Raw genomic sequence first — 25,702 nt, forward strand, 5'->3', positions numbered from 1 at the left:
TGAAACTTTTTTTACAGATTGATTTAAAAAATCTAAAACTTACGAAGATTATTCGAATCAACCGACTTGCTTATGTGCTCAGTGCATCTCTCTGCTCATCTATCTCTACATATATAAACACAAGGTTTTTGTCCTTCTTGTTTTCACAGAAGCAAAAGCATCCTCCTCGATCAGTGATCACGCGTATAATCAACTCGTGAATTCGGTTCGTTTCTTTCCCCTATAAATACTTTTGCTTTCGTTTTACAGTGTTGATTTTGTTTATTGATTCAATTGCGTGGTCCTAAGGGATCTCACTGTATATCGTGAAGCAGCTTTTGAGTGCTCGAGGAATAACATGAATCTTTTAAGACTTTTCTATTTTTTTTGTGGCGAGATTGCTTGTGTTATACTGATCACAATTCTATTATCCTATTAAAAATTTGGGAATACTAATTTTTTTTTTCTGTATTAAACAATTTGCTTGATGAACATGAGAGCATGATTATGAGGGATGATGTGAAATTTTGACATCCAAGCAATATCCTTACATGTTTTATGTGATGGGTTTTGGTTTTTGCTTCATTCACTTGAAAGTTGGATCTGATCAGTATTTATTATTAAAGGTTTCAATTACACAAAGTCTTTTTTTTTATTTTCCATGCTTATATTTATCTAAAACCTATTAAGGCTGTTAATACGATTCTTGTGCTAAGCTCAAAAGGAAGAGGTATAGTTTGTATTCTCTTCTAGTCCAATGGCTGTCTGGTATTGCAGAATTTGCCTGTTGATGCTCTGTGCATCTCTCACAAAAAGGAAATCTTCTGACAGTTGTTGAGTAGCAAAAAAAGAAAAATTTAAAGAACTTCTTGTCTATTAAATCACGATGGGACACTTCATCTGCGCCTGACTTTCCCCAAATTCTATGAGCAATCGAGTTCACCACCCGAACAAAGTGGCCAATCAGGGTCTTTTTCCATTTCTGTAAACTCCACACAAACTCTTGCATAACTAATCCTCTTTCTCGTTGCTGTGATCTTGTTAGTATGTAAATGTAAGGGGTTGCAAAAAGCGCTAAAAGATTACTCAAAGCCATTCAATCCCTGAGCTTATTTTGAGATGCAGTAAATAAAAGATATTTGCTGATGTCATGGCAGGTTGAAAAGTGAAGGACGCATGTTAATGAGACAATGTCGTCACCTAGTAAGAGACGGGATATGGATGTCATGAAACTGTAAGTGAAGATAGTGGTTTTCAGTTCAGCTTCCATTCTTGAAATTGCTGATATTATATGATTTGAGATAGTGAATTACTGTCGCAAACACATTGGCTCTCAGTCTTGAAAATGTTGTCATGGAACTGTAAGTGAAAATAGTGATTTTCTTTTCAGCTATCATTATTGAAATTGTTGTTATTATATAATGTTGAGATTGTGAATTGCTGTCGTGAACATGTTTGCTAGTCACCTCTCTTGTTTCAATCTATATATTTTCATATAGATGACACTCATTAATGGCTTTTCTTCCTTGTTTTGTCTATGCTTGAAGGATGATGCGTGACTATGTAGTGGAACCAGTCAATGATGAAATCAATGAATTCAATGTGGAATTCCATGGTCCAAAAGAAAGTAATGTTTTATACCCACCCCTTGCTATTATCAATAGGAAGCAGCATTTATGCTCTTTTTTTTTGCTCTTTGCATCTAGTCATTATTTTTAAGGACTCAATGTCCCCTCTCCTTGTTTTCTGAAATGAAATGCGAATGATCATGGAGTAGTTAATTTGAAGAAAAATGCATGTTACTATTTTGGCTGTGTTCCCAAATGACTAGTGAAACTCCTGATTTTTCAATATTAAACTCCAATCGCTGTATGATTTTGTTTTACGATTGCTGTCTCTTAAATCTTAATGCCATTTTGATGCTCACAGGTCTTTATGAAGGCGGTGTTTGGAAAATCCGTGTGTTTCTGCCGGATACTTACCCATACAAATCTCCATCCATTGGATTTCTGAATAAAATATTACACCCGAATGTTGATGACATGTAAGTAGTTTGCGGATTAACATCGCTTTATGTGTGTTAATTCTAGACTCATCTTCTATGTATTAATTCTTGCTAATTCTCACTATCGATCCGAACTTATCCACCTCTTTGAACTTCAAATGATTATGATGCTGGCCTAATCTGGTTTGAGAGGTAGAGGACGATATTATTCTTTTTCCCACTTGTAATATAGCATTTCTGGCGTATTATATAATTTTTTATAGAGACCATTGTTTTTTTTTTTGGTAAATTAATCCGTAGAAATATTTAGTAAAGCTGACAGTTCGATATGACAATTGTGTTCTTTTCTTAAAAACATTTCAGCTCTGGTTCTGTATGCTTGGACGTCATCAATCAATCATGGAGTCCAATGTTTGGTAATTTAAGTTAATTTATCTCTCTCTGTTTATTTCTAATTAGAATACGGGCATACATCTGAAGTGTTCATAGCTTTGTTTGCATGCCAAGATTCCTAACGTCAACCAAAGCTATTAACAATTTTTGTTCTGCCTTTTTGTTCTAGTACAAGCCCCGCCACCATCATCACCACCACCACCACCACCACCACCACCTTCACCATCACCACACCTAAGCCTGAATCCCAAGTAGTTGGAGTCGGCTATGTAAATCCATGGCAAAAATTGTTAGGAGTTTACTATGTAGATTCTCTTTCTCCGTTTACACATGCCACGCCAGTAAGGGAAAAAATATAATATATGGTATGAGTTAACATGTACTGTGAACAATGGTTAAGAATCCACTTTTGGCCTCTGGTTATAACCAGTGTTACCTGACATGGGTCCTTGTTTAGGTTTTGATTGGACAATACTATTTAGTATTTAGTTTTGAGTAACAAATCTCTTTTATTACTCTCCTCACTTCGTAAATGTTCTTTAAAGTTTTTTCAGTGGGCAGATGGGAGATAACATATTTTTTGTGTGACACACTTCTAAATGGATCCAATTCGGTAAACTTACCGTAGCAAAAGAATTTATTACAGAACAATCCTATCGTGGCAAGAATTAGAGCAATCAAAGTCTCATGGTGCAATATTATTGATAAATATCACTTTCAACTATACTTGTTTCATAATTAATATTTGACTTGTTAGATGTCTTAAATCTTAACTTAGCTATTTTGACTACAGACCTCTTGAATGTATTTGAGGTATTCCTACCACAGCTACTGCTTTACCCAAATCCTTCAGATCCATTAAATAGTGATGCGGCATCATTGATGATGGAGGACAAGAAAAAGTATGAAGAGAAAGTGAAAGGTGAAATCCCTTTTTCCTGTTTGCATCTTGACATTTGGGTTGTGTTTGAGATCATAAGTACTTCTATAATGATCCTTTTTTTTTTCAAAAAGAATCATCTATCAACAACCTCCTCATCCATGCCATCATTTTAATAGATGATGGTTTTCTTGTGTTGATGCATCATTTGTTTAGTGTACCAAGTTTCTGCGACTAAAATGCAATGTCATCAGATGGGTGTTTGACAGTTTCGCTCGATTGTGAACAGAATATTGTGAGCTTTATGCGAAGAAAGAAAATCCTATCAGCACTCCATCTGAAGAGAGTGATGAAGACATCAGCGAGGATGATATCAGTGACACTACAAGTAATGATGGCATTGCTGCAGATGCAGATCCGTGAGAACCTGTCTGCCTTCTCAACTTAAACATCTCAAATATGCTTATAAAAAATACATCTCTGCCTCTTCAAGCTCTCCTTTGGATCACCCTTGCGGGATGCTATTTTGAGTTGCTTGGTCAGTGATGAAAGATAGGTGAGACCAAAACAGGAAACCTTGTGGATCAGTTAAATATGTTGCTTAGCAGTAACATTGGCTGCAAATGGATATTTAGATGAATGAATTATGAAGTAAATTTTATTGATGTTTTATTTACAAGTCTGAATTGAAATTTGCTCTACTTTTCAGTAATGTTGATGGAAATTAATAACCAGGAGACGCTAGTCTTTGCAAGAGCTTGACCTGATTTTAGGCTCAAATCGAGTCATTGAAGTCCCAGAAAGCCCTGTGAAAAAGCAGTATTTGAGATCGTTGGGGATAGAACAGTGTTGGGGCAGTGCAGAGTAAACCCCCTGACCGACAAAAATAGTTGTAAGATGCGTTAACCCTTCCCCTGAAGCCAGGCCTAATGTTAGCCAAGTTGCTGTCATTTTCAACACAATTAAAGAAGATCCAAGCCATCTTTGTGGGCAGTTGTCATTGATTCTTAGGCCTAGAGAGGTGTTACATATTTACTATATTTGCTGCAATGAAGGCTTGAGAAGCACAGCACAAATAAACAAAGATTTTGAGCATTCAACCACAATTTATTTAAAACATACCTTCATATCTATGTGTAAGCAAACCGTACCTTTGGCTTGAATGAAACACTTTTTTAGCTTGTTCTTTGGGTATTCGATGTGGGCTTAAACTTTGAGCCATCAGGCTCGCGCGCACAGAAGTTTTTCACCTGACGACATGATAAGTTGAGTCAAAACCTAACGTGTGCCACAAGTACATTACTCCCAATGAGAGGCTTACAATGAAACACACCAAACACACATACCTTGAAAATGAATCCATAATTGAATATTAGCTTTGATGTGATTTAGTTTTCTCTTTTCCAAAAAAAAGTGATTTAGTTTTCTTTTTGAGATGGCCACTATGTGTGGCACAACACAACCAACTTATATGGTAATGATTATTGATTGTAGGCACACCTTACACTATAGAGAATGATCCATATGAAATAATTCTTCATTTACCTACTTGGATGTGTCTTCCTTAATTATCCAACTAATTAATTACATATCATTATCAACTAAAACTCCACCAAATATCCTTAAAGGTTAAGACTAAATAATCTTTTCCTCATTCTTCAAAGGCATACCTTAAATAACCTTCTAATACAAGTAACATCTTAAAAGCAAATCATTCAATAAATTGTTTGGTTAAAAATTGAAGACATGTTGTTGATGTGGGACATATCCAAGTAGGATGTAAACAATCAATTTTTTTTATATGAATTGAACCGATTAATCCGTTATTTTGATTATTTCGATCGATTTTACATAATTTTTTTAAAAATAATCGATTAATCGATGGATTTAACAGTCGGTTCAATTTCACCGATTGTTTGAAGTTTTTAACACCCTTGTATCCAAGCAAGACCAACTCACAAGTAGACTTTTTAGAAAACAAGCCCAGGCCCACGATGTAGCCCACATAGGACAATCTCACTTTGTCGCTTTATGGTTGACCAATACATTTTCACGCGCCTTCAGAGGCATGTGGCCCAATTCCCAGTTCTTTTTGGCATCCTTTACCTCGCACTTTGGAACCCACTGTTACTGCCACCCTTGCTTGCCCCTCTCTCTTGGTTCTACCGGAAGACCAAAGAGAGTGTCTTTTGGGGAGAGAAAACAAATACCCATTTCTCTACTTTACTCTTATTTGTGCTATTTGATTCCGAGAGCTTGTGTGGGTGCTGGGTATTTTGGCTGCTAGAGAAGCCATTGCAGGAGCTCTTAAAATAAGCAATTTTGGTGGACTCCTCTCAAAAAAAATCAGGTCAGCTTCTCTTATTATTGATGCTCAATCAGTGACTTGGGTTCCCTGTGATGGCGCAAAACAAATAAGATATTTATAGCATCTAATAACTGCCTCCTTCTACACTCTAAATTTTTGCACTCAAATTCAAATCTGGGAAAATATGAAGGAAAATTAAATTTTGGGTTTATTGAGTTGTGTATTGGTTGAAGCGGAAAAGTGTGTTTATTGCAAAAATGGGTGGGGTATAGGTTTGATTTTTGAATTTGAAGTAGCATGGTTTTTGGGTGTTCTCATATGATCTGTGAGATGATAGAGAGAGCAAAGAGCATAGGTTGTTGATGGAACATACTAATTTGAAGATGGCTTGGATTCGGCACCAAATCAAGCAAAAAGATGGGTTCTTGATGTACCCACCTCCTCTTTCTGCTTCATCTTCATCTCCATATACTGATGCTTTCCATGGACAACCACCCCCTTCATCACCATCACCATCACCTTCGGGTACTAGAATAAGCCCAGCTGTTCTTTTTATAATAGTGATTCTTGCTGTGCTATTTTTCATATCCGGCCTTCTCCACCTGCTTGTTAGATTCCTCGTAAAGCAACCGTCATCAGCAGAGTCCTCTCAATCCGATAGATATCCGGAAAATTCTAGCTCTGATACCCTTCAAAGGCAGCTACAACAACTCTTCCATCTTCATGATTCTGGTCTGGATCAAGCTTTTATAGATGCTCTGCCTGTTTTCCAATACAAAGAAATAGTTGGTCCAACAGAGCCATTTGACTGTGCTGTTTGTCTTTGTGAATTCTCTGAGAAAGACAAGCTGAGATTGCTTCCTATGTGTAGTCACGCATTCCATGTCGGTTGCATAGATACTTGGCTACTTTCAAACTCATCGTGTCCACTTTGTAGAGGGACCCTCTTCACTCCTGGGTTTCCCATTGAAAACCCAATTTTTGATTTTGATGATTTGAGAGAGGAGGATGGGTATCCTGGTAATGGAGAAAATAGATTTGCTTCGGGTCAGAAAAGAGTAGAAATTGAAGAAATAGTCGTTGATAAGGGAGTTTTACCAGTGAGACTTGGAAAATTCAGGAGACTAAATGATGAGGTTGTTGAGGCAGGAGGAGAGACTAGTAGCAGTAATTTGGATGCAAGGAGATGTTTCTCAATGGGTTCATATCAATATGTGGTTGGTAACTCAGACCTCAGAGTTACCTTAAGTCATAATCAGCGTGAACGCAATGTCAAATTGGAGACAGGAATAGAGCAGAATGGAAATCCTCCTGTTGAGGGCGATGTAGAAGGGAAGAAAATTAGTAGTGTTGCTAAAGGAGAGAGCTTTTCTGTTTCCAAAATCTGGCAATGGTCTAAGAAGGGCAAATTTTCAAGCCCTTCTGAGGTCCCGATGTGTATGCCTTCTTCTCTTACAGTGGACTTGCCATGGATGAAGAAAACAGAAGAAAGATGAGAGGTTTCTATTTCCTCTTTCCTTTTTAAATCATAAATCAATTGTTTTGAAGATTACCCGTTGCTGGCCTTGATTTAGCTTTCTCCATTTTAAAGGCTTTTTTTGCTGCTAATTGAAAATTTGTGGATTGGTTGTGGAATATCGTTAATGTACTAAGCATTCTCTGTTGCAATCTGGAAATCAATTTTCACTGGCATTTTCAAATGTGTTTGATCAAATTCATCCCTGCCAATAGCTGAGAAATCCATGTTTTGACAGGTAGTAGAGTAGTTTATGTGCTAAAGGGATAAGATGAAGAAACACTGCAGTTGGGCCATTCCATTTTTCACCATTGCAGGAAGTGCAATAGGAGAATTTCGAAACAGCATTTAGAAACATATGCACACTTTGTTCTAGTTACTGTACAATGTTTTGAATTGATTTAATCCTCTGAATCATTTAGTTCCCTTGTAAATTCTTAAGATTCGGACGGGTACCAAATGTATGTACACACCTGAATCTTGAATGATCTGAGTTGACGCTAACATACTTTCACAGTTTTTTTTGATAGAACCCAGTTGTTGAATTTATGCTAGTTAGTTTTCGTTGATAAGATTTATTCTTTGACAAATATATGCTAGTTAATTGTTTTGAGAGTACAAGATCTAACATATGAAGCAAACTGATTTTGCTTTCATTGCCTTATGAGGTAACTGGAGTATGTTGGCCTCACTTTTCTTTCCTCCTCTGTGTAAATAAGAACCCTTTCTGTGATAATATGGGCAGAATCTGCTGATGGAGTGATCTTTCTTTTGTGCTGGGGCAGTAGTAGTGATGGTGGGATCCATGAAAGCAATGTTGCAGACCTTTTTATATCTCTTGATGAGTCATCTGATTTAAATTTTGGCAATGTTGTTTGGTCATAGTTTCTCCAACCCCATGTGACCATGTTGAAATGAAAACCTTATAATAAATCCACTTTGATGATCTTACAAAAGAAGATTCAGTGCAGTGAAGGATTTTGGAGATGGTATTAGTATGGCTGGTAAAACTTTGTTCGGTCTAGATGATCAAATTTATTCGCTCTGGATTAAATCAAGTTTGGACATAAATTATAAGTCTGAAATCTAGGTTCAAATATAAAAAATTTGTCCGATTTAAATTCGGGTTCATGTCCAAATACATAAATCTTGTTCGATTTATTTATCCGAACCCTAACTTAGATTAGGTTATTGTTATATTTATTTGTCCGGATTTAAGTCAATATGGAATTGGTCAATTAAGTACGTCTCAAATCCAATCCTGAACATATAAATATTTTGTAAATATGTGTGTTGTTATCCTACTCGAAACTTTTTTTTGTCACTCTTAGATATTGGTACACTACACTGCATTGATGGGGAAAAATGTGTAGTCAAAATTGACGAATGAAAGGCATTCAGCAAAGGAATTTAAATAAAGATTGAGATAAAAAGGGATGCTATTGCTATCAAAGCATTTCAAGATGCAAACTTTAATAAATATTTTTTTTTTTTTAAAATGCAAACTTTGGTTTTTTGTATGAGATAGTTCACACGTGTATGTGTTGTATGTATATGATTGAATTGACCAATTATTTATCTGGGGTGGTTCAGTGCTGATGCAGTATGTAGATACCATGCTACCAACCCCACCAAAACCAAGTACCTAAACAACAGACTGTCTGAGCAAATGACAGTTCACAAACCAAGTACCTCAAGTATTAATGATGATATAGATGTTGTGTGAACTGCCTCAGATGACAAGATTTGATTTCTGGTTTGTCTCTTCTGCATCTTCAGGCCAGCCCAGTTGCCGCAACAGGTTCAAGTAAATAAAGAAATATATGGACACGTGAGGTTTTCCTTTGAAATTTGAGCACCCACATGTGTCTGTTTGGCAGGGCGGCTCCGGCTCCACTAGCGGAGCCTCCAGCGGAGCTGCTTTGCGGACCCGCTCTGTGAAACACACAAAAAATTGTAGCAGAACCGCTATCACATGACAACGATTTCGTTGTAAAACCAGAAGCTGCGGGTAAGAGTTTTTGGGCCATTTAACGCCTTTGTTTTTTTGCCCTTTAAAAAGTCAAATGGGCCCATTGACAGTCTCACTTTTATAGAATTGGGACCCACTTGTGTAGCAATCAACATATTTTAATAATATGTTAAATTTATGTTAAAATATATTAAATTTATATTTCAAAAGGTGGCTTGTTTAATTATTTTATATTTAATAAAATAATTATTTATAAAACAATATTTACATTTTATAAAATAGAATATTTCCACTTTATAAAATACTTTTATAAATTAAATATAAAATACTTATTAATTAATATAAAATTTTAATTAGAAAATATTTATTAATTAATAACTAAAATTAATTTTAATAAGAATTATATTTATTAGATTTAATTTAATATCAAAATAAAAAAATCTAATATTATAATACTTTATTTTTACAGTTTTCCCGCTAACGTCAGTTTTAACTTCACCAAACATCTCATAGTATATTTCACAGCTTTAAATTCAGTTTTTTTTTTCACAACTTTTTCATTAACATTGAAAATCAATATTTTCACTCTATCAAACAGACCCACAGAGTTTCACAATTCACACTCTTAGATTTTTTTACTAACATGCACCCAGAGGTTAAAAGGATCCTGTAGTGAATGTCACTACAATTTTCTTACATTTTAATCACAGACGTTATTGCAATTTTAATCACAGATATTCAATTTATTTATCATAATGTGAGATTCACATTGATAACCACGTCTGTAATAGCGACTAATGCACCCATTGCCTTTCACTTTTGTCCACCTTATCACATACCATCTCTCAACATCCCAAGAAAAAAAAAAGGCAACAATTCACATTTAATCATTGACCAAATCAACACAAATAAAGTAAACGTCGGCAGCAAAACAAACACTGAAGACAACCAAGTCTCATCACCCTCTCCCCTCCTTCCCAGACCCCGGAAGGCCCAAAACCTCTAACCAATAGAGCATGAAAACCCGGGCCATTTTAGGCCCATATAGTGCGGGCTACCGAGCCCAAATTACATTTTCTTTTCCAATAGTATTAGGTAGCTTATATAGTTGGTAACCCACATAGCCCGATCCCATGTGACACTCTGACTATCATGTCAATAACAATCTTGTAATATGACTTTTTCCTCTTTCTTAAACGTAATTTTAAACGTTTTAACTCTCAAAATACATACTAAATTTAGAAAAAGATTACATATTCAGAATCAGCGCATAAAACTCTTTCTAACAAGATCCATTGTTGGTGGGTTTTATCATGCGGATCTTAATTCCATTACTTTTGACTAAAAACAATTGATTCTAGTTTAAAAAAATATTTGATTCTGAACTCAAAACAATGGATTCTGAACTTGTACCTCAAAAAAACAATGAATTATGAACCGTGCTTTCAAAAAAACAATTGATTCTGAATTGTGTTTTCAAAAAACAATGGATTATAGACTATGTTTTTAAAGAACAATGAATTATGGATTGTGCTATCAAAAAACAATGAATTTCGACTCAGACCTATGTTTATTCCATGAATTAAAACAGTGGAATAACTGATTCCACTGAATTTCGTCCGAGAGCAATATTTATTTCATTGACTTAAAATAGTGGAATAACCATAAAAAACAATGGAATAACCATTTATCTCAGATTAAAACCAATGGATAACCATAAAAACAATGAAATAATCATTTGTTTCATATTAAAACCAGTAGAATGACACCAAAATTAATAGATTCTGAAATAAAATCATCTATACATTTAGAACGTGAAGGCAAAATAAAAATATACCTGATTAATGGTCCAAAATTGGATTACAACCAAGTTACAAATGGGTTTTCACTTTTCGGCAATAATGTCGGTCATCCAAGGGCTGAAACATGTAGAACTCGTCAAGGCAAGTTCAACGGTGGTAGTGGTTAATGGAGGGGTGGCCTATAGTGGTTGGATCGGGCTCTAAAAGTTTTGTTTGCCGCAACTTCAATTTGAGATTTCGGCGAAATAGGCGGCTATTAGCAGCAAACAAAGGTTGGGATAAGTCAGGTGATCCGGCGCTTCAGATCGATAGGTCGGTAGCCCAGATCGGTGGTCGGATAGTCGCCGGAAAGAGGAGACAAGGAGGAGAGAGAGGAGAGAACGAGAAAATGTGAGGATGAAGAAAATAAGAGAGAGAATATTTGTGTTTAATTTTTAAAATCTACTCACATAAGATTGCTGACTAGACATGCCACCTAGAAGTGGGCTACAATGGGATACCAAAGCCATGGGCTACATGTCATTTTTGTTTCTTTTCCCAGGGACGTGGTTGTCACGTGAGTAACGGTGCGTCCTTGCCAAGAGCCATCGACGACTTGGTGGGGGAAGGCATCGCGAGGAACGTGTATCTCGTCGAGAAATCACGATGCATAATATCATCATCAGAATGACCATTTTGGCCCGACATCTCGTCGACATTAAGTGCTTAGCTTGAAGGGTCGTACTAAAACTTCCCTTGCCTCCTGAACCTGTGGTTCCCATTCTGGTTGTTTAGATTGAACTGGCGGATGAAAGCCTTCCATTTAGGATCGGCGGCCAATTTAGACCATTCTCGAACCCCATTCTATCCCCGGACCCACCACGAGTCTTGATTACTTATGGTGGCACTGTTGTTTTCAACATTCTTGATTTGCTCCCACCATATGATCCAACGGCCGGGGAAGGTTTGGAATTGAAGCACGAAATCTAGAAACAACAGCCTCGCTTCATAAATGCGGCCTCGTTCATGTCGTCTGTTTTTGGTGTGTTGATTTCCGAAGGTTGCAAAGGCATTTTCGGGAGAAAAAATCAGGGCTTCTCAATAGGGATTTGCAGAAGTGGGAATTAAGGTTCCGCAAACCCTAATTAGAGCCTTGATCCTTTCTCCCCTAATGAAAAAAGATAGATGAGTGTTTGAATTTTTTGTTGAATTGTAAGTGGGGTGTGTGTTTGGGTCGTATGTGTGTGTTGTTCTCTCTGGATGGAGAAGAAAGAAGGGTATGCGATGGGGTTTTGAGGGAGGTGGCAACTGAAACATCGCTCGTGGCAGTTACTCTAGTTTATCGGGAAAAGTCGATTGTCGGTTTTGAGAATGTAGAAAGTGTGATTGCATTAATGAATTGTAACAACTTGTCTTTCCTTTAAATTTAGGACAATGCTAGAAACCCCCAAAAGTCCCCCAAATCTATGTGACATTAAAATAGCCATTGATTAAAAACACACATGTATGACCCACTTCAAATCTAACACTTCACATTAAATGGGGGTCTTTTGAGTATCACTTTTTGAGGGTCTCAAGCATTATCCTTAAATTTAATCGTTATCCATCAGCTTTGCTTGTGACAACAAATTCTCTGTGATATGGATAAAATTGAAAGAAAATTTAATCGTTATCCATCAGCTTTGCTTGTGACAACAAATTCTCTATGATATGGATAAAATTGAAAGAAATAAACCAACTAAGAAAGAGAGTGGGTGATAAAATCAAGACTATTGTTATATTAAATCAAGATTTTTTTTTGAAAAGGGCTTTTTTAAAAAGGGTTTAAACCCAACACATCATTCCATGATATCAAAGTACCTAATGCCACGTCAGTAGCACAAGAATTTACAAACCCCAATAGAGGAAGGAATTATAATGCTGAAGAACAAATGTTGGGAAATACCGAGATCTACTCGAAAAACCCTATCTCGGGATAAACTCGAACAGACTAAGCAAAAATAACACATATGGATTGGATCAAGCCCTTTGTCAAGGAAGACATATCTCCATTAGATTTAGGAGTCTTATCACTGTGCACCAAATATGTGTCGCTGTAACACACCAACACAACAGGTGTTGTGAAGAATCCACGACAGAAGGATGAGAATAACCATATGTCATCTCCATGATAAACGGTGTGGTGAAAAAACCTTACGTACTCTTTATTGAACAAAACAGAGATTGTAAACTAGATCTACACAAACTAACAAAAAAACTAAAAATGACATACTATAAAAGGTGCATGGAGGAGGAGGAGATGGTGGTCTTCTCCTCTTCCTCATATCTATACTACGATAGAAATTTCTGGTTGTGAGAAATTTTAGAGAGAGAGAGAGAGGAGGCAGCTAAGATTTCTTTGTGTAAACTATATAAAATCAAGATTTAAAATAACAAGAATCTAGTATTTTCATTGTGATCATAAATGTCTATAATGAAGCTTGGCAACTGTGCAAGGAAAATAACATATTCTCTACATTTCGATCGAAGAGTTTCCTCAAGTGTATTGACTTCCTGAACTCGATTGAGTGACCTGGCCAGTCCAAAACAAGTATAAACACTACAAAGAAGAAAAAAAAAATTTACAAATAGGTTAGGAGTGTCATACTTGAACACAAATACTATAATAAAGACGGTTCACATTTTTTTTTTCCATTTAGATTCATAGTCATGAGTCTTAATAATCATTGTTTGAATTTTTATTCATAAAATTTAGGGTCGACAAACGATGTAGTTTATAATAAAAACTATAGCATCACTCATTCAACAATGCATTATCTAAGACTATGTACCAATATCGACAACCTAAAATAACAAAACCATGTAAATCCGATGAATTCGTAGTGAACTAATAAATCCAAAGCAAATAATATTGTTAATTTGAGGGAGTGGAGATTTTTTATACATTTTGACTAATATTATATGTTTGACAAAGTGGTTGCCGAACTACTAAAAGTCTTAAATCTTCATCCTTTGTGCAGGATTAAGACCGGCTACTAAACATAGGAAAATTTTATGGCAAGTTACAGGATGACATGAAGGGTATGACTATTTTTTGTTGTCAAATAGTAGAATTTAAAAATGTTTAAAGCTGCTGTTTACCTGCGTAAAGTGCGCAGTCGGTTACTGATTCTGTGAATTGCCGCTGATAACGGTCAAAATCAGATTTAAATAACAAAAGAGGAGGCGAGGTGAGGCCAGCCGCGGAGAAGTCGCAGATCATTGTCGGATTCCCTCAACGCTTTCACGTCATGGGATATGTCGATTTGTTTATTCACATTCGCGGCAGAAATAAATGGAGAATCTCATAGTCGGTGGTCAAAACAATCTCTTTTTTTTTTCTTTTTTTTTAAATCATTAGGTAATTGCGATTTTTTATTATGGTTGAACTTTGAATTGTGAGAATTTGAAGGGTAGACTTTGAGTGGTTACTCACACTCAACCTTTGAGCACAAAAACCAACGATAACAGGTTGCGTTGGCAATTAGACTAAGTTAAGTATACAATTAGACTAAGTTAAGTATGTGTACTCAAGATTCGAAAAACACATTTCTCAAGAATATTTCAATAAAAAAAAACCCTTTTAGCACAAAAATGTGTAGAATGGTTGTAATATCTAATCTATGCAGATCCGGGTGAGCAAAGGCCCAAGAAGGTCCAAGTTCAAAGAAGTGGAATATTCAATAGACTCCCTTATTAAGTAGACTCCCTTATTTGTTGCACACCCACCCTGGATGGCATGGAACTTGCTCGATCAATGGTCAAAGTCATAGAAGTCTGGTCCCATTCATAGGTTACAAAGTCCACCTTGATTTCTCGTGTCCAGCAAGCAATGAAAAGGTCAACGAATTCCAGTCGTTGCGATTGTAGTAAAATCAGGTATACTATCTCATTTTTCTTTTTCTTTTCTTTAATAAAAATATGGGAAACCCATTCAAAATACAGTAATATTGGATCTCGCACTACATGGTAAATTTTAGATACATGAGCTCCTCTATTATATTCGTATCTGGTAATTACATGCAGGGGCGAAGCCAGGACATATTAGTAGGGGGGTCGCCGAAGTGGACACTAGATTTTATGTTAGGGTGACTAAGCTAAGTGGGGGTCCGGGGGCAACGTCCCGGAATTTTTTTGGGATTATCTATTAGTTATACCTTCGAAAATATGAAAAATAACACTAAAAATCAAAAGTTTATAGAATGGATAAGTAATAATTGTCACATGTCTTCTTGTTTTGACCCTTTGATCATAAGTTTTTACAAGAGGGGGGTCTAAATTGAAAATTCAGGGGGGTCTTTTTCATAATTACTATATAATTAGCACTAAATAAAATTTTTTGAGAGGGGTCAGCTGACCCCCCTCAACTCTACATAGCTTCGCCCCTGATTACATGTACGGGTGTTCACGATCGTATTCGGTCGGTTTTTTGGCAAAAAAAATAATCAATTGATTAGTTATTGACTGTTTGGTCGATTTTTTCGAGGTTTCGGTCTATCCTCACTAACATATCTTTGATGATAATTAATCAGTTGATTTTGGATGATCGGTCGATTTGATCCGAACGATTAATTTTAACGAACCTAATTACGGGTTTTTGGCCTATGAGATCTTTTTTTATTTACTCTCGAGTGGATAGTCTCACTTGACCCATTAAAAGTGTATTCTTTTTTTAATTTCCAAGCCAACCTACTTTTTTTGACATTCGATTTTTCTATTCTATTTTTTTTTCCCCTGGAAATATGTGGGAAAGAGCTCATCAAGTGCTCTGCAAGTCTGCTAGTTTATCAACAACTGAGAATAAGAAGAATTGGTCAAGTAAATCATGTTCTGTCCCCTGTTTTCCACACAGTTTTCAAATTCAAACATTTCTTCATCTGAATTTTCTCCTCGGCTTCCTCTGATACTGGCATACTTCATCACATACGTCACGTGTGTTAGTTTGAATTGGTGCAATTTACTATATATTCTCCATTACTAGTCAACCAATCTCACCATCTCTCACTATAAATACCATGCCATTGCTGCACAACAACTTCATATCCAATACACACAACAGCAAGAAAACCAAACTCTCTCTTGATCAATACCTTTTACATTAATTTCTACAATGTTTAGACGAGTTCAGATTCTTATCTTGGTTATTTTCTTGATCTACGTGGTGTCGGTGGTGACCGTACAAGGCCGGCCATTGAAGCCTGGTCCTCCTAGCCAAGGAGGGGTAATTGGTGATCAACTTGTTGGAGTACTTGAAGATCTTGGTCTCTGGGGAATCAAGAATACAGGTCCAAGTGCTGGTGGTGAAGGACATTAGTAGTAAACACAATGGCACAACATGAATTTTTAGGTCATTTTTTCTTTTATTCTTTCTGGGTGTATGACATAATTGTGGTTCCTAAAGTTCAAATATAGTGTATGTTATATAATTACTGAAAAACAAGACCTTTTTATAGTCTTGGCACTTGTTAGATATAACGCTCGATTTCAATTATTTAGGCCGTTGTCGCAAACAACAACACTGTCTTGTCTTTTTGAATGTTGCTATTATGAGCAGCGACATTAACAAAAATGAACTTGTAGTAGAGCGGCATTGCATTCATGATGGTGGCTTTTTTCACATTGGTGTATCATTCATATTGGATTGATGATAAAATGGTACAAATGTGTTGCCAATTGCCAAGTGTTCAAGCCGACTGCCAAGTGGTTATTTTCTTGGCTTTGATTTTTGCAGTAGTTCATATATTTTCTTGGCTTTGATTTTTGTTCTAGGAGTTTTCATTTCACAAGCTATAGCTAGAACTCTCCTGGATGCATCAATGTATGATAGGCATGAACAATGGATGGCTCAATATGGGAGAGTGTATGAGGATGATAACAAGAAGGAGACGCGTTTCAATATTTTCAAGGAAAATCTGACACTCATTGAATCTTTTAACAAAGCTAAAAACAAGCCTTACAAGCTCGGAATCAATCAGTTCTCGGATCTCATAAACGAAGAGTTTAAAGCCACCAGAAAGGCAGAAACAGATTCAAGGGTTACTAGCTTGTTTAAAAAAATCATTCAGTTGGTCCTCCAGAGATATGCAACCTTACGAAAACCCAAACATCTCTCAACTTTTTTTTAACAAATGGAGTACAAGGTTGTTGACTACCATAACTCTAGTATGTCACCTTGCCTTGTAAGGTTCCACCCAATTTGATCTTCAGAGGTGAAAATGCTGCAAGAACAAAGAATGAGTTATACACTTTTTGTTTAATTCTATGTAATCCTTTTGAACTGGGTATCGTGAGCATTACATAATACATACTTTTAACCGCATCTAACAATATTGGGTTGTTGAGATCTTCCAAGGGAGAAAAATAGTGCAAATTTTGACAAGCAACAGTGATTTTTGGATTGAGAATGGGAGGTAGTCTGGTTGGTCTGGTCAGATTGTCTGCCCAGGACCTTGTGGTCAGGTTGCTTGCCCAGGACCTTGAGGTCAGGGTTCCATTCTCACTAGGGGGTTCGGATTTGGGTAGTTTCTATCCGTTGTGGTGACCTTCATATCCCTCGGGCATGGCTTAGCGTGTGTATGGTCTATGAACCTTTCAAAAAAAAAACTGTGATTTTTGGATTAAATGCACTTAGTGGAAGGAAAGTAGGTTCTGATGGTTCCGTAATAGGAGCATGGAGTTCTAGTAACTCTCAAACTTTATTGAGGTACACAGTCAATAAGGGCTATCCTACGTATGGCTGGTAACTAGGTAAGAAATGTTGAAAGAAATTTTGCATCTCTGGCTTTATAGTTGGTAATGAACACTAAAACTTGGGTGCTTGTCAGGAAATGAACTCAGTGTCAATGGAGTCGATGTAAGAATTTTCTGCGGATCAATATGCATATGATATAAGTCAATGCAAAACTTAGTCCAAGTAATCTACAAGGATTTCAAGGCTAAGCCTATAGTCATGGCACGGCATTGACATTTTTGTTAATGCCGCTTCTTATAACAACAACATTGAAAAAGACAAGACGATGCCTATTTGTGATAGCGACATGGTACTATATTACTAAATAATTGAAATCGGACGTTATATTGTCCAATAAATTACTATAGAAGCGTCAAAACCAAAAAAAAACAATATATATATATATATATTATGCGAGCTGTTGCAAACAATCAACTTTTAAGAGACAGTATTCCTCAAAAAAAAAAAAAAAAAGGGAAAAAAAGTACAAGAAAGCTTGTTCTTACATGTCCTACAACTCGTACTAGGGATATATGACATTAAATACTCTAGTATTCTACCTCTGGCGTGGTTGATCGTCAGTAGCCATGAGAATAACTAGTGTAATTGAGCCGGGGTCGAATATTTTGGTAATTATAATAAGTACATTGATTTTAAAAAAATGAACAAGTTTCTAAGTGATTATTTGTATCTTCTCATCCATCTGTCGTTGATTCTTCACCACACCGGTTCTCTGGTGTGTTTCAGCAACACATATATGATGTACAACGATGAGACTCATAGATATGGTGGAGATAAATCTTTTTATAAAAGAAAAGTCAAGAACCTAGATCCAATCCATTTATGTTATATTTGTTGTTTAGTCTGTCCTGATAAATCATGGGAAAATGTTGTTTTATTCTATCCGGTTTTATCCCAAGATAATGTTGTCATATCGGAGTTTGTGTTTTTTTTTTTTGTTCTTGGGTTTTGGTGCCTATTTTCCTTAGTTTCAGTTTATAATTTCCTAAACTCTTATCGCGGCGCTAGGTGTAACTTTGCTTTTATCTTTTCATGGAATGGATTGTTGGGGTTTATACCATTTTTTTAAAAAAATAAAATTTGTAAGTGATTCGAAATTCATGTTATGCTTAAAGGTAAAAGTCTTTTTGATTCATTAAATTATTTCTAAAATCTCTTAACTGTAAATTTTTTGTTTTTCATTTTGTTTTGAAAAGAGTTGAAACTCCATCATTGGATTCTGTGCGCAAACGTTAAACCTAGGGAAATTATAAATACCAAACTGTACCAGATAACATCGAATTATATCGTACTACACCTGGATATATCCAGATAGACTAAACAAACAAATACATAAAAAAATAAAAACAATGATTTTGAATCAAGATTATTGGCTTGTCCTTCATCAAGACATATCGATCTCCATCAGATTTAGGATACGCATCATGTGCACCAAATATGTGTCTCCAGAACACACCAGAAATAACCGGTGATTAAGAAGCCTCAATATATGGATGAAATCTAAATTTTGAGTGAAGAAAACTTGGATCATAACCTTTTATTGAAAATAGAACAAAGATATGAGAGTAGATCTATGTCTGGGGAGGAGGAAGAAAGGCGAGAGAGGCTTGACACCGCCCTCCTCCCCTTCACCTGAAATTTTTTGTTTTGAAAGTGTAGAGAAGCGAGAGAGAAACAGAAGACACAATTTGAGGAGATTGTAAATTATTTCTTAAAGGTTTTCGATTCTTAATTTTCTCATAAATTCACAATGTTGTGAAAGTTTAATGAGATCCCACATTGGTTAAGAAAGAGACTGTAAATTATTTCTTAAAGGTTTTCAATTCTTAATTTTCTCATAAATTCGTAATGTTGTGAAAGTCTAATGAGATCCCATATCGGTTAAGAAAGAAGGAACTATTAGTAGAGAAAGAGTTTCCGCAACCTAACATAGTATGACCAGTTTTTCCTTGTCTAAGTGAGGACGTCAGGCCCGGAAGAGCAAATCTATGAGGGTTTCGGCCCAGAGCAAACAATATCATACTGTTGTTGGGCTTATGAGCTACGTCGAATCTATCCAGAGTCCAATCCAACTTGATGTGAAGTATAAAGACATTCATCATTAGAGGTGGTTAGACTTTTGATAGATTTGTTGTAGCCCACAAGCCGAACAACAGTATGAAATTGTCCCTTCTGGACCAAAACTCTCACAAATTTGTTCATTCAAGCCCAACGTCCTTGCTTAGGTATGAAAAACTGGTCATACTGTGTTAAGTTGTAGGAAATTCTTACCTACTAGTTGTTCCTTTCTTTCTTAGTGGATGTGGCATCTCATCAAAGTCTGCCAACATTTTGTTTGGATAAAATCAGGCCGCAGAAGCATTTCCTTTGGAGAAATTGGGCCGATTTAGGAGGCCCAAAATACAGGCCCATATTCGGCCTGTATAAACCCACAGCAAAATATACCAATTTCCTAATTTACCCTGCATTCCCGCGCTCTCCAAATACTCGGCGAAGTACATGCCCATTCTGTGGTTTCCCGCGAAATTCTCTTCACTCCATTAATGGCCATCTCCCTCTCCTCTCTCTCTGCACCCATCTCCCTCCATTATTGTCATTGAAGAAAACCCAATTCAGGTTTTTCTTATGAAATTGAATAACCCTTTTTTGTCTAGATTATTCAATTTACAGCCAAATTCGAATTGAATAGATTGATATTCCTCCATTGTTGTATTTGAAGAAAACCCAAGACAACAATTTGTTTTCTTTTCATGGGTGTTATCTAAGAATCTACCTCCTGTATATACTCTACTGGTCGCGGAATCCGATACCCACCGGAATCCGCCATGGAAGATGAATAGATTCATCCCTACTCATTCCTCCAAGTTCCGCCCTTTCCGGCGCCACGCCTCTTCCCCCACCACCGCTCCAGGAACTGTCACAGCAACTGGAACCCTCCACCCTCTCCACATCCTATGGCGTTACCAGATCCTCGACCCAGACAGCCACATTGTCTCCTATTGGAACCACGTTTTCCTGGTGACTTGCCTTATAGCCCTCTTCATCGATCCTCTCTACTTCTTCCTTCCTTATGCTGGGGGTCCTGCCTGTCTCGCCACGGACACCCATCTCGGTGTGTTGATCACCTTCTTTAGGACTGTTGCCGACCTATTTTATGTCTTGCATATCGTGATTAAGTTCAGGACAGCATTTGTGGCGCCGAGTTCTCGGGTGTTTGGGAGAGGAGAGCTGGTTATGGATTCAAGAGAGATCTCCAAGCGGTATCTCAAGTCAGATTTTGTGGTTGATCTTGCTGCCGCACTTCCCTTGCCTCAGGTTTATTTCTGTTCTTTTCCATAATTTGTTATAACTGATTTTATGGTTTGTGTAATCTTTAATTGAGTCAATTCTAAAGAGAGGAGACTGTCATCTGCCGAATTTCTGTTGAGGGAATAATGTATGTATTTTCATGGTTGAGCATATACAAAATATTGGCTTTGCAAATTGCAATATAGGCTTTAGAACAGAATTTAGTTGGCCTAGATAGTCATGAAATTAGCAGATTGAGGTTGTTAAATGTCTTCTGACTGGCTAATTTTCAACTCCATGGGAGCTCAGGTTCTTATCACTTCTTACCTTGCAGATTGTCATCTGGTTAGTGATTCCAGCCACAAAAAATTCAAGATCTGATCATGCCAACAACACTCTCGCTCTCATGGTCCTTATTCAATACATTCCTAGATTGATTGTTGTCTTCCCACTGAATAGCCAGATTATAAAATCTACTGGGCTTATTGCTAGAACTGCTTGGGCAGGAGCTGCGTACAATCTTATCCTTTATATGCTTGCTAGTCATGTAAGCATCCGAGTCACAGCTTTGCTTTTTCTTAGTAGTTTTTTGTCAGTTTCCAGAGTTTAGCTATTGCTATGCACTGCCGGTGCAGGTTTTAGGAGCTACATGGTATCTGTTGTCCATAGGCCGGCAATTCTCCTGCTGGAAAAAGGAATGTTCAAGAGAGAATGCTTCGCATCTTTTCACCTGCATTCCGAGTTTTTTAGATTGTAATAGCTTGGCAGTCCCTGAACGGCAATACTGGCTGAATGTTACTCGCGTTGTTAGCCGTTGTGATCCAAAGAACGATGATATTGTTTTTAGGTTTGGAATGTTTGCAGATGCTTTCATCAATGATGTTGCTTCCTCTCGTTTTATTGCAAAGTACCTATATTGCCTCTGGTGGGGTTTAAGGAATCTAAGGTACGGCATAAGTAGGCATGATTTATGAGGCTCTGGGTTTTATTGTTCAAAGTTTCTTCAGAAGAAACTGTTGGCAACCATATTTATTTGGATGTCTGTTAAATGAGGGGTTTCATTAACATTTTGGATGGATTGATATGAATCTGGTTCCACATGACCAGTTATTGTTTCTTTGAAAGATGTCATCAACAGTTTATTTTGTGTAAGTTGTGTAAAGTTTGTCTCCTTTGGTGTTCTTGCAGTTTACATTCTTTGTATTATTTTGCAGTTCATATGGACAAACTTTACAGACAACTATTTACTTGGGAGAGACATTATTTGCCATTCTTACATGTATTGCTGGTCTAATACTGTTTTCACAGTTGATTGGCAACATGCAGGTATTATATGCGACCATCCCCCTCTAATATTTTCACTCCTCTATTTGTAACCTGTGTTATGGTCACAATTCTAGTTAGAGATGAAATCTTGATTATTTCTGGTCATGCTCACTCTACCTTGTGGTATCTATAAGTCAAGACACCGACATTCACGATTTCATAAATTGCAATAGTTTGAATTTTCTGACACTCAAATATTTTATTTTCTCCCTTGCTAGACCTATTTGCAATCTATGACTGTAAGACTTGAAGAATGGAGGATTAAGCGGAGAGATACCGAGGAGTGGATGAGGCACCGCCAGTTACCTCTGGATTTACAAGAACGTGTTAGACGTTTTGTTCAGTACAAATGGCTAGCCACAAGAGGAGTTAACGAAGAATCTATATTGCGTTCCTTGCCAATGGATCTCCGGCGTGAAATCCAGCGCCACTTAAGTCTTGGCCTCGTTCGCCGGGTACGTTTATCTTCATATTCATTTTTGCAGATAATCATCATATATCATTTTCATAGCTAAAAGTGCATTACCCTTCTCAAAAAGTACTGAGTTTGTGAGATGAATAACAAAATAAGCTCTTTCTTTGAATAATGTATTATGAATTCTTTTTTTTCCCTTCCCTCGTACAGGTCCCCTTCTTCTCACAAATGGATGACCAGCTTCTTGATGCCATATGTGAACGGCTTGTCTCATCTTTGAGTACCCAAGGCACGTATATTGTCCAAGAGGGTGATCTAGTGAACGAGATGTTGTTCATCATTAGAGGGCAATTGGAGAGCTCTACGACGAATGGAGGAAGGGCTGGGTTCTTCAGCTCCATTATCCTTAGACCAGGTGACTTTTGTGGTGAGGAACTGCTGACCTGGGCTTTAGTGCCAAACTCAAGCCTCAGCCTGCCTTCATCAACTCAAACTGTACGAGCACTTACTGAAGTCGAAGCCTTTGCACTTCGAGCTGAAGACCTTAAATTTGTTGCCCATCAGTTCAAGCGGCTTCAAAGCAAGAAACTCCAGCACGCCTTTCGAAACTATTCGCATCAATGGAGGACATGGGGTGCCTGCTTTATACAATCTGCTTGGAGAAGATTCAAGAAAAAAAAGCTGGCGAAAGAGTTGGCTAGACACGAGAGCTCTGGCTACTTGTCAATCCCTGATGAGGATATCTACTATAACACTGAGGTTGGCTCTGGATTTTATGAGGACGAGGGTGGTGAGGGTTCATCTGCGGATGTAAACAATGCCCAGCACCTGGGAGCAACAATTTTGGCTTCGAAATTTGCTGCAAATACTAGAAGAGGGGCTCACCAAAAACCTCCGGTTGTGGATACTGCTTCTACCAGCCTAAAGATGCCAAAATTGTTCAAGCCAGAGGAACCTGATTTTTCTTTAGATTGAGAGGAAGTTTAGCTCGAAAACTCGTATTGAACCAATGAGCATAGTTAGGACAATTCTGTAACGTTTATGTAAATTTATACTGGTAGAGTAGCGGATATAGCGCATTCTTATGCTTTGAAATCAAGTTCGTCGATGGAAAGAGTTTATTTTGCTTCCTGTGCACTAACAATGTTTTCTCATGAACATAACAGGCATATTTTGTATCTCCTGACACTATCCGATGTATACAAAAACTTAAGAGCTGTGCATGACAGAGCCAGGTGAAGAATGAGATCAAACGCTTCTGCTAAGTACTCGCCATCGAGCTTGGGATCAGCAAATTCTCCTATGCTTCCTCCTCTTGTAAGTAAGTGCCTTTGCCTAGAATGCGAAAACAATTGTTAGTCGACACTACTTTTAATTATATTCAAATAAGAGATGAAATATCTAACCATTTTATTTAGTGCCATTGGGTTCTTCAAGTTTAAATTAATAAAAGGGACGTCCCGTTATAGGTAAACAATTTAAAAACTCATGCACTTTATTTGCTATGAGCACGATGCTAGCTTACGGATTTGAGCGTTGGAGAACTCCCCTGAGCACATCTTCAGGCCCCCTTTTGTCTACGTGTTCTCCTGCGCATGCTATCCGAGGACAACAATTGATGTCAATCCTACCGCTTGATACATCACCAAGACCGAAGATTGTTTTGGACGTCGTAATTATATATCTATATATATAATATGCTATGTTTATGGGTAACTTTACCCTCTCTTTTTTTTGATAAACAGCTGATATATTAAGACAAAAGCTTACAAACCAAAACAAGACATATTAATAAGGAACTAGAAGGATAACGCACATATTCTCGAGGCTTGTAGCGCGAAGGAGTGGATTGACGATCCTTTGAATGATAATGCACGATCAGTTGGTCTGTTATTAGAAATCTCAGCCCACTCACAGCAACAATATTGTCTATTTTTTACCGTTTCATGATATGGCATGTATATAATGAAAACTTCATTCTCGATTCTACTAAATCTTTTATAAAAGCCTTTAATTTACTTATTCTCGATGGAAGTTTGATTTTCCCAAGATGTATCTTAATTTTTGGCCCAACTCTTCTTTTGATGATTGATTCATCTGTTCAACAAGTTTAGTAATGAGCATAACACCGCTACTGTTCCAATGTAGAGAAACTAACAAATAGATTTATATGCTAAAAGATCATATCTGTATAGCGTAGTGCTTCGTCCAGGTTGACTTCCTCTTCTCTTGATGGACCGACGAAGAGCATTGAGAGGAATCTGATCATCCGATTGAGGGACCATAATGGTGGGTTTAGACAGGTTGAAAGTGCTGGAGCAGTTGACCCTCGTTGGCATTCTCTGTGGCCTATATTACCTCGGTTCTGCCTTTTGTTTTCCCCCAGTGGTGCAAGAGCGGAAGCATATCTTTTAAGGGGTGGAAGAGAGAGAGCAGAGGACTTCGACAGGAAGGCTTGGTGTGGGAGCATTTTGGCTCGTGAGGATTACTTGGAGCTCATCGGTTGGTAGGTTTTCATGTCATTTTTTGTACGGAATTAATCTTTTTTTTCCATATGAGTCACTTTTTTTTATTTTTTTTTTGATTTTTCAGCGATATGGTTTACTTTCGTATCGACATATTTTATTCGATCTTAACTTTTGCTTGGTGATTTCAGCATTATATTTGGAATTGAACTAATACCATGTTAAAAATTCGAATCCACTAAAATCAACAATGTTTTCCGCTGTAAGGATATATTTTACCCATTAAATTCATATACCTAGCGGATACAAATAACATCCGTACCCATACTCGTTTAGCGACTTAGGAAACGCATTTCCCGAGTGTAGATATGAGGGCAGATAATCTTTATGCCTAATGGAGCTAGGTAGAAGGAAAACTCTCCATACCCATGCGGTTAAGGGAGCAGGTATGGAGGTTGTTTTTTGTACGGGTTTGGGACGTTGTCAGGATTTAAAATGAGGGGGTATTGTAAGGGTTCAAGGGTAACGTCCCAAAATGTTTTTTTAGAGCTATTTATATGACGTCTGTTAACATTCAGTATAAT

The 25,702-nt window shown here is 37.1% G+C and overlaps 3 protein-coding genes across 5 annotated transcripts; all 3 read left to right on the forward strand.

Annotated features, from left to right (window-relative positions):
* Nucleotides 1-77: 77 nt before the first annotated feature.
* LOC120009463 (ubiquitin-conjugating enzyme E2-23 kDa-like) lies at nt 78-3,958 on the forward strand. 2 transcript variants are annotated; one of them, XM_038860079.1, is made up of 7 exons: nt 78-205; nt 1,137-1,213; nt 1,527-1,606; nt 1,909-2,023; nt 2,348-2,400; nt 3,171-3,299; nt 3,547-3,958. In XM_038860079.1, exons 2-7 carry the CDS (start codon nt 1,170-1,172, stop codon nt 3,678-3,680), a joined length of 555 nt encoding a protein of 184 aa, XP_038716007.1. In that variant the 5' UTR covers nt 78-205; nt 1,137-1,169; the 3' UTR covers nt 3,681-3,958. The 2 variants fall into 2 exon arrangements, with proteins under 2 accessions (XP_038716007.1, XP_038716008.1); XM_038860080.1 differs by lacking the exons at nt 78-205; nt 1,137-1,213 and adding an exon at nt 1,217-1,340.
* A 1,208-nt stretch (nt 3,959-5,166) lies between these two features.
* LOC120009462 (RING-H2 finger protein ATL46) lies at nt 5,167-7,953 on the forward strand. Of its 2 annotated transcripts, none has more exons than XM_038860078.1 (2): nt 5,167-7,064; nt 7,827-7,953. In XM_038860078.1, exon 1 carries the CDS (start codon nt 5,928-5,930, stop codon nt 7,059-7,061), a length of 1,134 nt encoding a protein of 377 aa, XP_038716006.1. In that variant the 5' UTR covers nt 5,167-5,927; the 3' UTR covers nt 7,062-7,064; nt 7,827-7,953. The 2 variants fall into 2 exon arrangements, with proteins under 2 accessions (XP_038716006.1, XP_038716005.1); XM_038860077.1 differs by lacking the exon at nt 7,827-7,953 and adding an exon at nt 7,320-7,626 and having other exon boundaries at nt 5,170-7,064.
* A 12,221-nt stretch (nt 7,954-20,174) lies between these two features.
* On the forward strand, nt 20,175-23,820 carry LOC120009438 (cyclic nucleotide-gated ion channel 18). Its single transcript, XM_038860041.1, has 6 exons — nt 20,175-20,939; nt 21,247-21,459; nt 21,548-21,858; nt 22,127-22,238; nt 22,457-22,693; nt 22,864-23,820. The coding sequence occupies exons 1-6, from the start codon at nt 20,457-20,459 to the stop codon at nt 23,626-23,628; spliced, it is 2,121 nt and encodes a 706-aa protein (XP_038715969.1). The 5' UTR covers nt 20,175-20,456; the 3' UTR covers nt 23,629-23,820.
* Nucleotides 23,821-25,702: the final 1,882 nt, after the last annotated feature.

Source organism: Tripterygium wilfordii, chromosome 11, assembly GCF_013401445.1.
Source record: "Tripterygium wilfordii isolate XIE 37 chromosome 11, ASM1340144v1, whole genome shotgun sequence".
Lineage (NCBI taxonomy): Eukaryota > Viridiplantae > Streptophyta > Magnoliopsida > Celastrales > Celastraceae > Tripterygium > Tripterygium wilfordii.

Excerpts from the sequence above, each read along its gene's own strand:
- LOC120009438 (XM_038860041.1), top strand. The coding sequence starts at position 20,457 with ATGAATAGATTCATCCCTACTCATTCCTCCAAGTTCCGCCCTTTCCGG. Across the intron at positions 20,940-21,246 it reads CCGCACTTCCCTTGCCTCAG|ATTGTCATCTGGTTAGTGAT; the intron begins GTTTATTTCTGT and ends CTTACCTTGCAG. Across the intron at positions 21,859-22,126 it reads TGGGGTTTAAGGAATCTAAG|TTCATATGGACAAACTTTAC; the intron begins GTACGGCATAAG and ends ATTATTTTGCAG.
- LOC120009463 (XM_038860079.1), top strand. The coding sequence starts at position 1,170 with ATGTCGTCACCTAGTAAGAGACGGGATATGGATGTCATGAAACT. Across the intron at positions 1,607-1,908 it reads ATTCCATGGTCCAAAAGAAA|GTCTTTATGAAGGCGGTGTT; the intron begins GTAATGTTTTAT and ends TGATGCTCACAG. Across the intron at positions 2,401-3,170 it reads ATCATGGAGTCCAATGTTTG|ACCTCTTGAATGTATTTGAG; the intron begins GTAATTTAAGTT and ends TTTTGACTACAG.
- LOC120009462 (XM_038860078.1), top strand. The coding sequence starts at position 5,928 with ATGGAACATACTAATTTGAAGATGGCTTGGATTCGGCACCAAATCAAG.